The sequence below is a fragment of the Phalacrocorax aristotelis genome, chromosome 5 (genome assembly GCF_949628215.1).
Source record: "Phalacrocorax aristotelis chromosome 5, bGulAri2.1, whole genome shotgun sequence".
NCBI classification, from domain to species: domain Eukaryota; kingdom Metazoa; phylum Chordata; class Aves; order Suliformes; family Phalacrocoracidae; genus Phalacrocorax; species Phalacrocorax aristotelis.
In genome coordinates this window covers 17,309,640-17,322,526 of record NC_134280.1, presented here as the reverse complement: position 1 = coordinate 17,322,526, position 12,887 = coordinate 17,309,640, and the positions used below count along the sequence as shown (strand labels likewise).

The 12,887-nt window shown below is 51.3% G+C and overlaps 1 protein-coding gene across 1 annotated transcript in view; it reads right to left on the bottom strand.

Moving 5' to 3' along the window:
- Positions 1-4,886: 4,886 nt before the first annotated feature.
- The window catches only part of IGFBP2 (insulin like growth factor binding protein 2), a 64,067-nt gene continuing 56,066 nt past the window's right edge, over positions 4,887-12,887 (bottom strand). Inside the window, exons 2-4 of the mRNA XM_075093132.1 lie at positions 10,139-10,362; positions 8,512-8,652; positions 4,887-6,352 (exon numbers count right to left, since the gene is read on the bottom strand). Of these exons, the coding sequence (XP_074949233.1) occupies positions 6,185-6,352; positions 8,512-8,652; positions 10,139-10,362 (533 nt within the window). The 3' untranslated portion in view covers positions 4,887-6,184. The remainder of the gene's footprint in view (positions 6,353-8,511; positions 8,653-10,138; positions 10,363-12,887) is intronic.

Here is a 12,887-nt window from a genome sequence, read left to right as displayed (position 1 = left end):
CCCCTTCGCATTTGGGGTGGGAAGACCTAAAGGGGCAGATTTGGGAGCTGGGGGGGGGGGGGGGGGCGAGGCACACAGGGAGATGCTGGCAATTTGTGCATTAGGGGAAGGTGCGAGGCTTGGGGGTCTCCAGCCACAGTGTTTGCACCGAGCCCGTGCCGGTACCCGGGATGCTGGCTGGGAAGGAGAGGACAAGAATGGCGCAGGGGTCAGGGCAGCCCTTCCGCCACATCTACCCGGGGAGCGGCGCCCAGCGGCTGGGCTACCCCTTGTCTGTACTGCAGTGGACTTCGAAAACCACTAGTACAAGAGCATTTTGCACTATTTCTCCGCTCTCTCTCCCCCCCTTCTCTTTTTCTCCCCCTTCCCCATGAAAACTTTCTTTTTTCTGTTGGGGTTTTTGTTGTTGTTGTTTTTTTCCCAAACGGAGCATTGTATATTTAAGGACCGACAGGTCACCTTGCTTCCAGACCGCTGTCCTGGCCCTGGCTAGGAGCCCTGCCTACTGTGCCCCCCTCCCCAGCCCCACCAGCCCCCTGCCACTGCCACCAGGACAGACGTCACCGCGCACGTTACCCACCATTGTAACACAGTTGTTAAAACACACCAGATTCCGAGTTTCCTGCCTGGTTTTTAATCTTTAAGCAATACTCACTACACATTTTACGGTAGCTTTTTATAGCTTTACATACATACGGTAGCTCTGTTTTGTTTTGTTTTTGTTGTTGTTTTTTTTTCCAGTAAACAAGAAATACTCATAATCTTACTGGTGGGAAAAAAAAAAGCAGTTTGTGAAAAACTGACAATGGAAGAAGAGCTTAATGCTCTGTTTAGCATTTTGTACTTAAAAAAAATCTCACATTTTATTAAAAAGTGAAGATTGCTGTATACTATTTATTCAACTTATAATTTATGTTACTCTTTGATCTTTGTCTTTTCTCATGACAAAGCATTTATTTAATAAAGTTATGCATTCAGTTAGCTTGTGCCTGACCCTCATGGAGTGTCTGTGTGCCCAGGCCCACCAGCTAGCTGCTCCAGCCCCAAGCATCCCACGCTGGCCATGCTGTGCACCTGGGGGGCTCAGCCAGCTCCACAGGGGGGCTGGGGGAGGTACAGGGCACAGGGTAACGTGGTGGCAATGGTTTAGGAGAGCTTTTGATACTGGAGCAATCTGCTAAGTCAGTGGTAAAATGGCAAGTTTGAGTTTAGAGCATTCTTAAAGCAGAGCTGCCCTAGGGTTTTTAGCAATTTAGTTGCATGGATGTGGCAGTGGGGCACAGCACCCACATTCACATGGGTTATAGGGTGAGAGGGCCTGGCTGCTGGTGATGCTGAGCCCCCAGCTGCTATGTACAAACTGGGCCCCACAGTTTGGAATCTGATGTGGTATTTGAGACTCGGCCTTCTCTGGGCTCAGTCTGGGAAGATTTGGGCCCCAGGATCCCAGTGTGCAGGACCATCCATACGCCATCCCTGGGGCAGCCCAGCCCAGCCAGGCTGTGGTCCTCAGACACCTTGTGGTAGCCCTCAGTGGCTCTTCCTACTGAACCATGTCCTCCCCAGTGCCGGATCTGACCCCCCCTCCACCCACGCAGCCATCACCCTTCATCCTCCTGTACACCCCCTCACCTCCCTCCTGTGCCCCCCAGCCCCTCTGTCTGCCCAGCTGCCAGCATCACCCCATGTGCCCAGAGCAGGGTGGGAGGCAAAATCATCCCCTTTGGCCCCCACTGGGGACCGTGGGTTGCCAGGGAGGCAAGGCTGCTGCCTTCATCCACACGGGCACTGAAAATGCGCTTTCCACCCGAGAAGATAGTGCTCTTCCTCACCGTCCCCAGCTAGTGGGCTAGTAAATTGTATTCTTACCCACAAGCTATAGCTATAGCTGTACATAGATACAGCCATACAGCCTTACTCTCACTTCTATTAAATATTATTTATATTATACTAATATATAATATTTATGCTATACTAAAACTGTAGTTTGCCAGTGTAGTTTTGTGTGTGTACACCAGAGCTACTGGGGTTTCAGCTGGTACCCCATGTGCAGTTGGCCCGGTCCTGATGCCTGGCTGCGTACCTGATTACCCAGAGTACAGGAGGCACAAAGGTGGCCCAGAAGAAACCCCAGAGCCAGGATCCAAGCAGTGACACCCATCACACACATGCACACACACACAGAGCCTTCCAGGTTGTGTTGCAACCCTGGGGAAACCTAACGAAAACTGCTCCATCTCTGCCCCTCCGTGAGGAGCCTGGCTGGCTGCAAGCCCCCTTTGCCGGGCTGAGGGCTCCTGTCCTCGTCAGGCTCTTGACTCAGGTGCAAAGGCCACCTCCAGCCCTTGAACCACAGTGTGGCCCCAGGTATGGCTGGGCTCTGGGCTCGGGCACATCTGCCACCCCCAGCCCTCCCTGGGCAGCGGCTGGCTTGGAACATTTTCGTGCCCCACAGTGTTACTGGCATATCCCCCACGGCATCTCCTGAGCTGCCTTCAGCTCCCTCCAGGGGACAAAACAGGTGGTATTAAATGTTAATTTTGCTTGTTTTCCCATGTTCTCCAGCTTACATCCCCCCGCCCCATACTGGCTGTCCCCCACCTCCCATGCAGTCCCATATACTCACTGCCTCCTGTCCCCCTACATTTTCCTCGTGCTCTCCACCACTGCCCAGCCCCTCAGCATGCATCTATCCCACTTAACATCCTGGCATGGGGTAGGAAAAAACAGATGGGGAAGCAGCCCCGTGGTTCTTGCCTTCGTTTGATGAGGCCAAAGGGAAACTGCAGTCACCTGGCTGCTGGCAGTCAGGGGTCACACAGGGCCTCTCCCTCAAGGCTGCAATTTTAACTGAATGCATATGGGTTGGAGTTTTTTTTTTTTTAATTATTGTTCTTTGTCTCCCCATGGTGCCCCAGGCACTGAGCATGCTGCCATTCTCCCATAGGCAGCACTCTTCACCCTGGGAGAAGGTGCAGGATCTTCAAAGACTTGTCTCCATGGCCCTGGTGAGTGGAGCACCTCAGCCAAGCCCCGATCCCACATGCAGCCCAGGCCTCCCTGCACCTTCCTAGCAGCCCATTCTGGGCAAAGACTTCACACAGAAACACTAAAGCTGGATTTTTGGCTGGCTCAAATTTAGCTCTCCTTGAGCAAAGGAGCCCTTGGAAAACCATGGAGACTTTATCCATGCAGCACCCTGCTCAGCCGAGGAAAACTTTGCATGGGGTTCAGAGGAGGCCAAAACCATAGTGAGATGTTTAAAGGCACCTGGATGATTCATTGAGAACAGGTCCATCTGCTGGCTAATTAAGAGCACACTTAGATGCCACTGCCAACTCAGGATGCCCCTGAAATACCAAGGTTAGAAAGCTGGAAAGAGCAGAGCTCCCTTCTCCTTATAGCCTTTGCCCAAGCATCTGCCAAAGTCCTCGTGGTCCCTGCACTGGGTAAGAGGGACCTTCCCTTGCAAAGCTGCTCCCCGCTCAAGGAGCAGGAAACCACTGCTCTTACACAGCCTCTCAGCTGCTCAAGGGGCTCCACAAGCATCATACCAGAGAGGGCACTCATGTTGCCCTCCTCTCCTCCCACCAAAGCAGGACACAACCACACTTTTCCACCAAATATAGCTGCTGTCAGGCAGGGAGGTGGTGTCCACACACATGCTGGCCAGACACCAACTTGAGAAGACTCGAGGGCATGGTTGCATTTTGCAGTCTCACAAGGTACCACATGTGGAACAAGAATGTAGCAGGCCAGTGGATGAGCGACACCAGTTCCTCTTTGCTCATCCAACTGGGACCAGTAACAATAAAAGGCCCAACTCCCATTGCCACTTGTCTGGCCCACTGTTTAAACATTTCCAGGACAAAAGCTGAACAGGCCCAAATGTGCATGTGATGTATCAGGAAACATGTCCTGCAAACAGAGGAGAGTGGGGAGGGGGAATATGACAGTTTTCTGGCATCCCATTTAATTTATTCCAACTTTATGCAGCTCAGCTTTTCCAAAAGAGAGAAGTGCAGGAGAAAACTTCCTGATTCCTAAACAAAAAATATAAACTGCAGATGAGAGCCAGCATGTGCAAAGTTTACATGAAAAACCAGAACACCCTCAGATGTTAGAAAACAGGTAGCATTTTTATAGTTACTTGGCTTCACATGCAGGTGTTTCCATTCTCTCTCATGCACTCTCACTCCCTCTCATACACATCCATGTGCACACACTTCTACCCCTGACTTTCCAAAGGGGGTTCTTTCCCTGTCTCCTCCACTGTCATATCCAAAACCCTGCAAAGTTGTGAGGGGCTTGATTTGCAGAGACCACCTGTGCCCTTTGCACTCAGGATCTGAAATGTGGGGCCAAGAAGCAGAGAAAAAGCAACAAACCCCAGCGCTCCCCCTCCTCCAGAGCCTGTTGGGCTTTTTGCTTTTCCTTATACAGATCAAAGTCCTCAGATGAGGGGGTACCAGCAGTGGTGGCCCCAATGTGGTGTTTCTCAAGCACCATTTGGTGTTGCAGTGGTGTGCCAGCAGTTACCAGGGGCTGGTCCCACTCCTACGGGCCGCGGTCAGGCAGGTTTGCTGCCTGGCACACGCAGTGCAGGCACAGGGTGCTCCCAGCCGGACCCTACGCTTGCCAGGGAACCTCCTTCCTCCACCCGCTTCAATATAACCTCGTGGAGGACCTGGGAGCTGGAGTCTATTTCCTGCTCAGAAGCCTTTGGCAAAAATTGGGAGATGCTTTATTTCCCCCAGCCCCTGCCCTTTATTTCATTTTAGGAAAGCCCGAGACTTTTACTGTAAGGAGAGGATTTTTGCAGTTGCTCTGCAAATCGTATCCGTATTAAAAAAAGAAAAAGGAAGAAAATAATAAAACCTCCTTGCTTAGGCGACAGGGAAGTTATTTATTCTCAGCGTTGGTGTGTTCTGTACAGAAAGAAATCAACAGGTGAAATAACAGCAGAGACACATCTCTCCTCGGAGCAGCATGTCCAGCGCAAAACCTCTCAGAGCACCTGGAATCACTCGGATTTAATCTATACAAATGTGTGTGTGGGCAGAGGGGTGCTTGTGTGTCAGGGCCTTTACAAAGCAAGATATATACTGTAATTTACTTACAAAAAAAAAAAAAAAAAAAAAAGAAAAAGTGTGTGCTGAATAGCAGATGCTCACTCCAGTCCCAAGCAAAAATGGAGGGACAAGAGCAGCTGCTTGGGAGTGCAGGTTTTAGATGGGGTTTTTTCCTATCTAGAAACAAAGAAAGAATGAATGAGAGAGCGAGAGACTCCCTGGCTTGTTATCCTAAATCTACACAGGCATCCTTCGACCAAGCCCCAGCAAGTTCACTTTAGCTCCCTCAGCATAAGTTGATCCTAAGAAATACTGGGCAATAGCCCTTCAAACCCCCTGGAAAACCAAGCATTTAGCTCCACCGTCACTCAAAGGCCCCATCCTCCTAGACCAGTGGCTGGAGCCAAGTCCCTGCAGGGCTGGCTGTGCCCAGCACCAGGAAGGGAAGCACCCAGGGGTGTTTTGGGGCAGGCTGTCTCATTCTTAGCCCTTTCCCTCACTGATGCCTCCTTGGGGGATGCATCCAACCACGCCAGCAGAGAAGCCAGGGGCTTTCCTTCTTCCCTCCCTCCCACACCACATCCTATGCCAGGACTGAAGGCCAGGCTAGGGCACAGGGGACCGGCAGGACACAAGAGGCAGGCGACACAGTATTTACAGTCTTTGGTCTCGGGGAAGGGAGGGAAAGAGGGGGAAAGGGTGGGCTTTTTTCCTTTGTTTTTTTTTTTGTCCCCCTCCTGCCCATGGCGAGGAGTTTTGCCCCCTGGGAGGTGTTGTGGAGCACACGGCGCTCCGTGTTGGAGGGTGCGGGAAGATGCCGCAAAGCAGCAGGGAGGCAGGGCCGCAGGGTGAGGAGCAAAAAAGACCTGTTCTCTGGCTTACATTGGGTGAAAGACTATAGGAAAGCAGTCCCTTCTCCTTGCAACCCCCCCACCGCCCTTCCCCTCCTGTCATCCCTCCCATCCCCAGGAGCCGGGCAGCAGGGGAAGGAGGGCAGCACACAGGACCCAACCCCAGTCTCTTCCAGAGCCTAAAGAGACATGCTGAAACCCATGTAAAATCCAACACTGGGGCCACAGCGAGCTGCCTCCAGCGAGCAGGATCACGTCCGTCTACTGGCTTCGCAGGGCATGTGCTCCCCGGTCCTCCTGCTCATGGGCTGTGTAGAAGAGGTGGCATTCAGGGTCCCCGCGGATGGTAGGCGCACCCTGGATCACCTTCCCATGGATGGGGTCCACACACCAGCACTCGCCCCGCTGCCCGTTCACCGACATCTTGCACTGCATTGAGAGGAAAAGGGCAGGCATCAGAGGAGGAAATAGAGGGATAAAACCACCCCCTTCCCAGCCCTACCAGCCCAAAGCCCAAACACAAACAGAGCTGGGGTTTCTCCAGCAATTTGGCACTATGGATTTAAGCAAGATCCATGGATGCTGCACTCAGACAACCCAGGGTCTGCGCTGCACCGGCATCACTCCTCCAGCAGTCCAGGCTGAGGGCTGGACCTCTTCCCCCAGCGGCTGTGCCAGGGTCCAAGAAGCCAATTTTAATGAACCACAAGGACAATTGCCCCTGAGATGCATTGCTCTGTCAACTGTGGATGAAAGCATCCATAGAGTCAAAAATCCCTGGGGGAAGAAGGATGAGACAGACTGACAGAAGAGCTGTGTAAGCTTCTCACCTGGCAAATTGGGCTAAACAAACTGAAACATGAGAGCAAGGTCCCCACAGCCAGGCACAAACATGTTTCCAAACAGGGTTTCACTCTGTCCCAGAAGGGGGACCGTCATGCATCTGGGCCTGGACTCTGACCCCCACCAGCCTGGTCTTGCCCTAAAGCTTATTATCCACCTCTTGCCCTAAAGCTTATTATCCACCTCTTGCCCTGGAAGGGCTGCAGGCACTTTGAACTTGATGCTCAGCCCTCCATCCCCAGCAGATATGTCTCTGAATAGGGCATAGCAGGAGACACAGAGGTTACTCCAGCAGGCCAGCCTCTCCGTACACTCTGTAAAGCTGAATCCAAGCCATTTTCTGCAGCTGGACTGAGGTCAAAATGCAGCCTTGTTCATGGGAATAAAAAGCACAAAAAGAGAGGAAGAAAAAGCCTCCCCAGCAGAAGAGCACACCCAAGCACCCTCCACCTGAGCACAGGCCACAGGAGGTGGGAGCAACTGGGAATGCTTTTGTCAGCCTCTGCTTTCCAGCAAACAAAAAGGAGGTGATGCTTAGCTCTGGAAACCCAGATGGAGGGAAATGGGTATCACTTCACATTTGCCTTGTTTGCCCTTAACCAGGGAAGGGTTTGGGGGGAGAAGGGAAAGCAATTTTTGTCCCCTCTCTTTTCCTGAGCAGTGACCAGTGTGTAACCCATGTGCACCCTTCAGTGCAGGCTGACTTGTTTCCCAGGCACAAGGAGCAGCAGAGAATCTCTTTTTGCAGCACACACTGCATCGCTGCATTGCCTAGGCTCGTTTCCCAGGCATGGCTCCTTACAGGGAATTTGCCAGCTCTGCTCCATGCACCCCCCTTCCAAGTGTGCTCGTGCTGGGGGATCCAGCCAGCCCATGGGGCTCTTCAGGGGGAGGCGGAGGGTGAGGGTCCAGGCAGGTTTTCTGGGGTCCCCTCCAAAGGCTCAGTTACACATAGCTGTAAGGGGTGCTTGTATCCAGGTACTCTTCACTTGTGGCTGTCAGTCAACCCTGGACAAGCTGGTGTTTTGCTACCCAAGAAGTTTTTCCTGGCATTTTTTTCCTCATGCCTCAGCTGCTGACACCTGCTGGTTTTGCATGAATGAAGCCAAGAAGTCAAAATTTAGACACACATTAAGTCATTTGAGTAATTTTGGGCCCTGTAAATACTTTCAGAAGGATGCTGCCCCAAACTTCCACCCTCATCTGGAAGGAATCCCTCCTGGAGCTGTGGGACCAGCCTTAATTTGTGGAGGAAAACCAGTAAAGTGTGCTAGAACCTTCCTGACCCCAGGAGAATTGCTTTCTGCTTTGTCTGCAGGACTGGCCAGCATTCAGCCCCTCTCTGCTTTTCCTCTGTAGCGGGGCCCAACCAGGACAAGACTTGGCTCAAAGTATGTGAAAACAGACCTGGACACATAAGCAGCCCTCACAGGGAAGAAGGAGCTCTGAACTAAACAGATGCTCCATCTCTGGGCTGCTCGCAGGCAAGCATGGATGTGGGTCTCATCTCCTCTTGCTAGCCCGTGGCTGCAGATGCACCTGGGTATTACTAACCTGTCCATGCCAGGTTTTGCCAGGTAAATGCAAGGTTTGCTATTTACCCCACACTTTGCACCATGTGCATGACATCAGCCCAGCCATGAGCTATGTGTGACCCCAAGACTGCACACAGGGGGACGCATGTTAAGCTGAGGTCTGCCACTGAAAGTGCGACCAGCCCTGGGGCTCTGGGTCTCCCCACTTACCTGTTTGAGATTGTACAAGCCATGCTTGTCACAGTTGGGGATGTGGAGGGAGTAGAGGTGCTCCAGGGGACCTCGCTCATCCGGCAGCCGCATAGTGGAGATGCGTTCCAGGACCTGATCCAGCTCCTGCTGACAAGGGGTCTGAAAAGAGACCAGAAAGCAGAAAACAAAATCAAAAAAGTCAGGGCAATGGGACTATTCAATGTTTACACTTTAGACAACAGAAACACCAGTAGGGATGAACACCTCTGTGCACCTCCTCGTGACATGGGTTTGCCACTGGGTCCGCTGCAGACTTCACCTGCAGGCACCCAAAATCGGTGCTGCACATCTGCATATGCCAATGTGTGGAGACCCACACAGGGAGACATACACATCTCTCCCATGTGCCATTTGCCTTACATAGGCATGAGCCAACATGACACCAGGTCACAGGCCATAGAGGCACAGAGAAGGAAAAGCCTTAGAGATGCTCCCATGGGTCCCACTGATGGTGACAAGTGATGTGAAGCAGGACTAATCCTGACCGGCCAGGAGGGTTTCCATGAGCATGGCCTATATCCCACACCTGTGATGCAGTTTTGGGCCAGAAGTGCAACTCAAAGCATGTGAGACCCCATGTGAGTGGAGGGGAAGCCCCGAGAATGAGAGCACCCAGCAAAGCCAGCCTCTGGAGGCATTCCTCTTGCTCCACAGCAGCGCCAAGCCAGTGCTTCCAGCCAAGGTACCCTGGTTGAATTATGCCTGATGTGAGCCAGAGTGAGTCCACACTTCTCTGCTTTTGCAGTTGCTGTTTTTTTTTTTTTTTCTGAAGGAGCAGCAGCAGTGTGGGAGCTCTCCAAGTTGATGGTGCGTGCACCTTATTTTGAACCTCTGCTTTGCTTGTTCCTTGGAGGAGATGAGGGCTCTCTTTTAAAGCCCCTTTCTGTCCCTGCACTCCCCAGATACAAATACCCTATATGTTTATAGAAAGATGAAATAGGAACCTTTTGGAGTGCCTTTCCACCCCCATCCTATCTAGTTGCCTTGACCAAGCTGCCCACTAGAGGGAAACCACGGCCAAGGACTGGAGGGCAGAGAGACAGGGACAGAGAAGAAGAGGACAAGGAGAACTCCGAGCTCTCTCCCTGCTATGTGACAGCCCCACAGTCCATTCTCGGGGGCTCTGGGCCCCCCACTCCCAATCTGGACTGGGGCTGCCCTGCAGCAGGCAGACACCCTCCCACCTCCCAAATCCCTTTGGGCCACCCCTAGCATTTGCTTGGGGAGAAAGTGTGAGAAAGCTGGTCTGCAGCTGGTCTGCAGGCAAAGGGCATGCTCACACCCTGCAGAGGTAGGTGTTGAGCCAGCAGGCTCTGCTGTCAGGAGGTGAAGCTGCAATGAAAATACCACCTCCTTGCCAGCACTTCAAAGTTCATGAGATGGTGTGTTCGGCCCCAGCTTCAGGCCAAAACAAATGTTTGCTTTTCCTTTTTTTCCTCTTCCTCTCTCCCCCTTTTTTCTTTCTCTTTATTTTTTTTCTTTTTAAGACAGTTTGTTGCAGCTGTCACTAAGGCTCTTGCATTCAGCATTCCCCAGTGACCCCACAGCAGCCTCCATTAGCTCCCCATACCCCCTGCCCTCTCACCCTGCCTGTCGACAGTCGCGACTTCTTCGAGTCCTCGTGGTTGTGATGGGGCTTGCCGACTTTGCCCATCTGCCGCTGCTGCTCATTCACCTTCTCCCTCATAACTGCCAGCTCCTTCATGCCTGTCTTCATGGGCTTCCTCCCACCGGCTCCACTCAGGATCCCCGTGGTGCCGTCCACGTGGTTCTCAGCAAGGATGCTCTCGGACCGGTCATCGCCATTATCTGCAGGAGACAGGGCAGACAAGGAAGACAAGGAAAGGGTCAAGCTCAGCCAGGCACTCTCTCACGTGTTCATCCTGTCCTGGATCGCTTTCAAGCATGGCTGGTTACCAAGCCATAAAATCTTTGCATGCAAAAATTTTAAATTGCATTAGCCCTTTCATCTGGAAGGTGAGAATAGATCCTTTCATTCTGGAGTTATTACCACACTAAAAGACAGTTTAGAGAGCAGGGGAAATCACTGCTGGAGAAGTTCTTTCTGGTTTTCCTTTGACCTTCTAAATTACTTCCCGAAGAATGTAATTTTCCCATCAGAAGTCCAGTTAGGTTAGGGATGCCAAGTACTTCAGCTCCAAAACTTAAAACCACAGTGATTAGTAACAATACCTTGGGTCCATCTATCATCCCCCAGAGTATCTCCAGGAATACTTCCTCAATATTAATGTGCTAAAATAAATTCTCAGGCCTGCTTTCAAACATACCTTGCCTCTGTTTTACGGCCACTCTAATTTCCCTTGGAGATCCTGCCATTTCAAGTGATCATCCTTGCCGTATTCTCTTTCACATCACTTGTCATACAGTGCATTACTCATTTAGCTTCTCCTACTTCTGCATTTGGCCACTTCTGCTAACCGTGGAGCAGCCCTATGTGTCCTGGGCCCAACTCTGCCACTGCTGCAAGCCACAAGACCCCCAGCTAATTCAGCCATTTCAAAATCAATTAACAGAAATCTGGGGATAAACACTCAACTTTTTCCACCTCCTCCAACTCTCTGCTTTGTGGATTTTCCCAGATCACTGCATGCTGTTTCTGAGAGCAATCCTTGCCAAAGTAGGGCACAATGGTCACAACGCTGCAGACACCAGTCCCTTCGGACTTTGTGGTGGCAACAAAGACAGATCTCAATTCCTCCTGCTTGCTCCAGAAGCCTAGAAGGTGACAGCTAACCCCTCTTTGGTGCCTGATTTGATCTGGTTGAGCAAGCGTATCTAACTCTGTAGCTGGATCTAACATTGAAGAAGCCCTACTCTAAGCAGGGGCTTGGACCAAGACCTCCAGAGCTCCTTTCCAGCCCAAATTATGATTCAACCCATGCATGCACATCACCTCTCACCGCAATAACCCAGGCTAAGCACGTCTCTGTACATGTCTCCGTATATAGGAGCTCCACAGGTCCCACACCAGCAAAAGACCAGGCCATTCTGGTCCTACAGTGGTGACAAACACAACGTGTCTTTTAGCATACACCAAGTAGAAACTGTAGCACCCAGCCTCCCAACATCAGCATTCTCTCCAGCACCTCTGATTTCAGCTTTCCAGCACTCTGGAACTCAGGCACTTACATAGAAGTAAAGAAATCACATCAAATTGTGCACGACGGAGGGCAAGCAATGCTTTAGCTCATGTAACAATGTTTAATTTATGGATCTCTCCTGCTTCTTGGAAGACCAAGCATGCAGAGCATTTACAGATTTTAATATTTCTTTTTTTTTTCAGAAGCTGCATTGTGATGTTTTGTCAGGGCACAGCTCTACTGTCATGACAGAGAGTGAAAAATCATAACAGCATTTTATTTCTGCCACAGCTTTCCAAGCTCTGTTCAAGTGTTACAATCCCAGGCATACACTGGGGAAACTGCAAGAAGAGTTTTGTATGAACTTACTCAGCAAACGTGTGGCTGCCTGCAGACTGATGGCAAGAGAATGGCCCAAGTGGGCTGCATCAAAGAGCCACCCCAGCCCAGCATGCCGTCCACAAGAGACCATCAGCAGCTGCTTGGGGACACACATCAGAAGGACCATTCCCAATCTGTGCTGCAGATCAGCAGTAAAAGCACTTTCATGGCTGAAGACTGCATCTGACCCACAGGGCTTAAAAGCCACCAACAGGCCCATCCCTCAATGGATTTGTCCAATATCCTTTTGAACTTCCTCACCATTTTGGCCTCAGATCTCCCAATACGGGGAGCGTCCCACTTCCCAGAAATACTAAACATGTTTGGTCTGCAGGTTTTTAGCTGCTTAGGTAGCAACTGAAAAGCAAACATGAGGCAAAACCAATCTGGCAAAGTCCATGACTTTCCTCAATACAGGCTCCAGATGAGAACTGGGACCAGGTTTGATAGCCAGATGCACGAGCTCAAAGTCTGGGCTGCTGCCTGGCAATTGCCATCTGGCCATCATCCTAGGAACCGGACAAGGAATATTTTGAGCAGGAATCTTCTGTTTATACACCAGTCTCCCCGTTAATTAGAAACACATAGTGAGAAGAGAGAAGGCCATGAGGCCGCCCTTCAGACAGGATCAAATGAAAAAGCACCATACAAGAGACTGGCAAGGCTGGCCAGGCTCTGATCCTCAATGAGCTGCTTAGGAGGGTTTTAGCCTTCTGACATCTTTTGCGCTCCTCTCCTTGGTGTCCCACCAAGCTGTCAACAAGAGCAGAAGAATGAACACAGCAGCAGGGCTGCATCTCCGACACGTTGCAGTCCCCTGCTTCATTCAGAAAACCAATGGCACAAACTGAC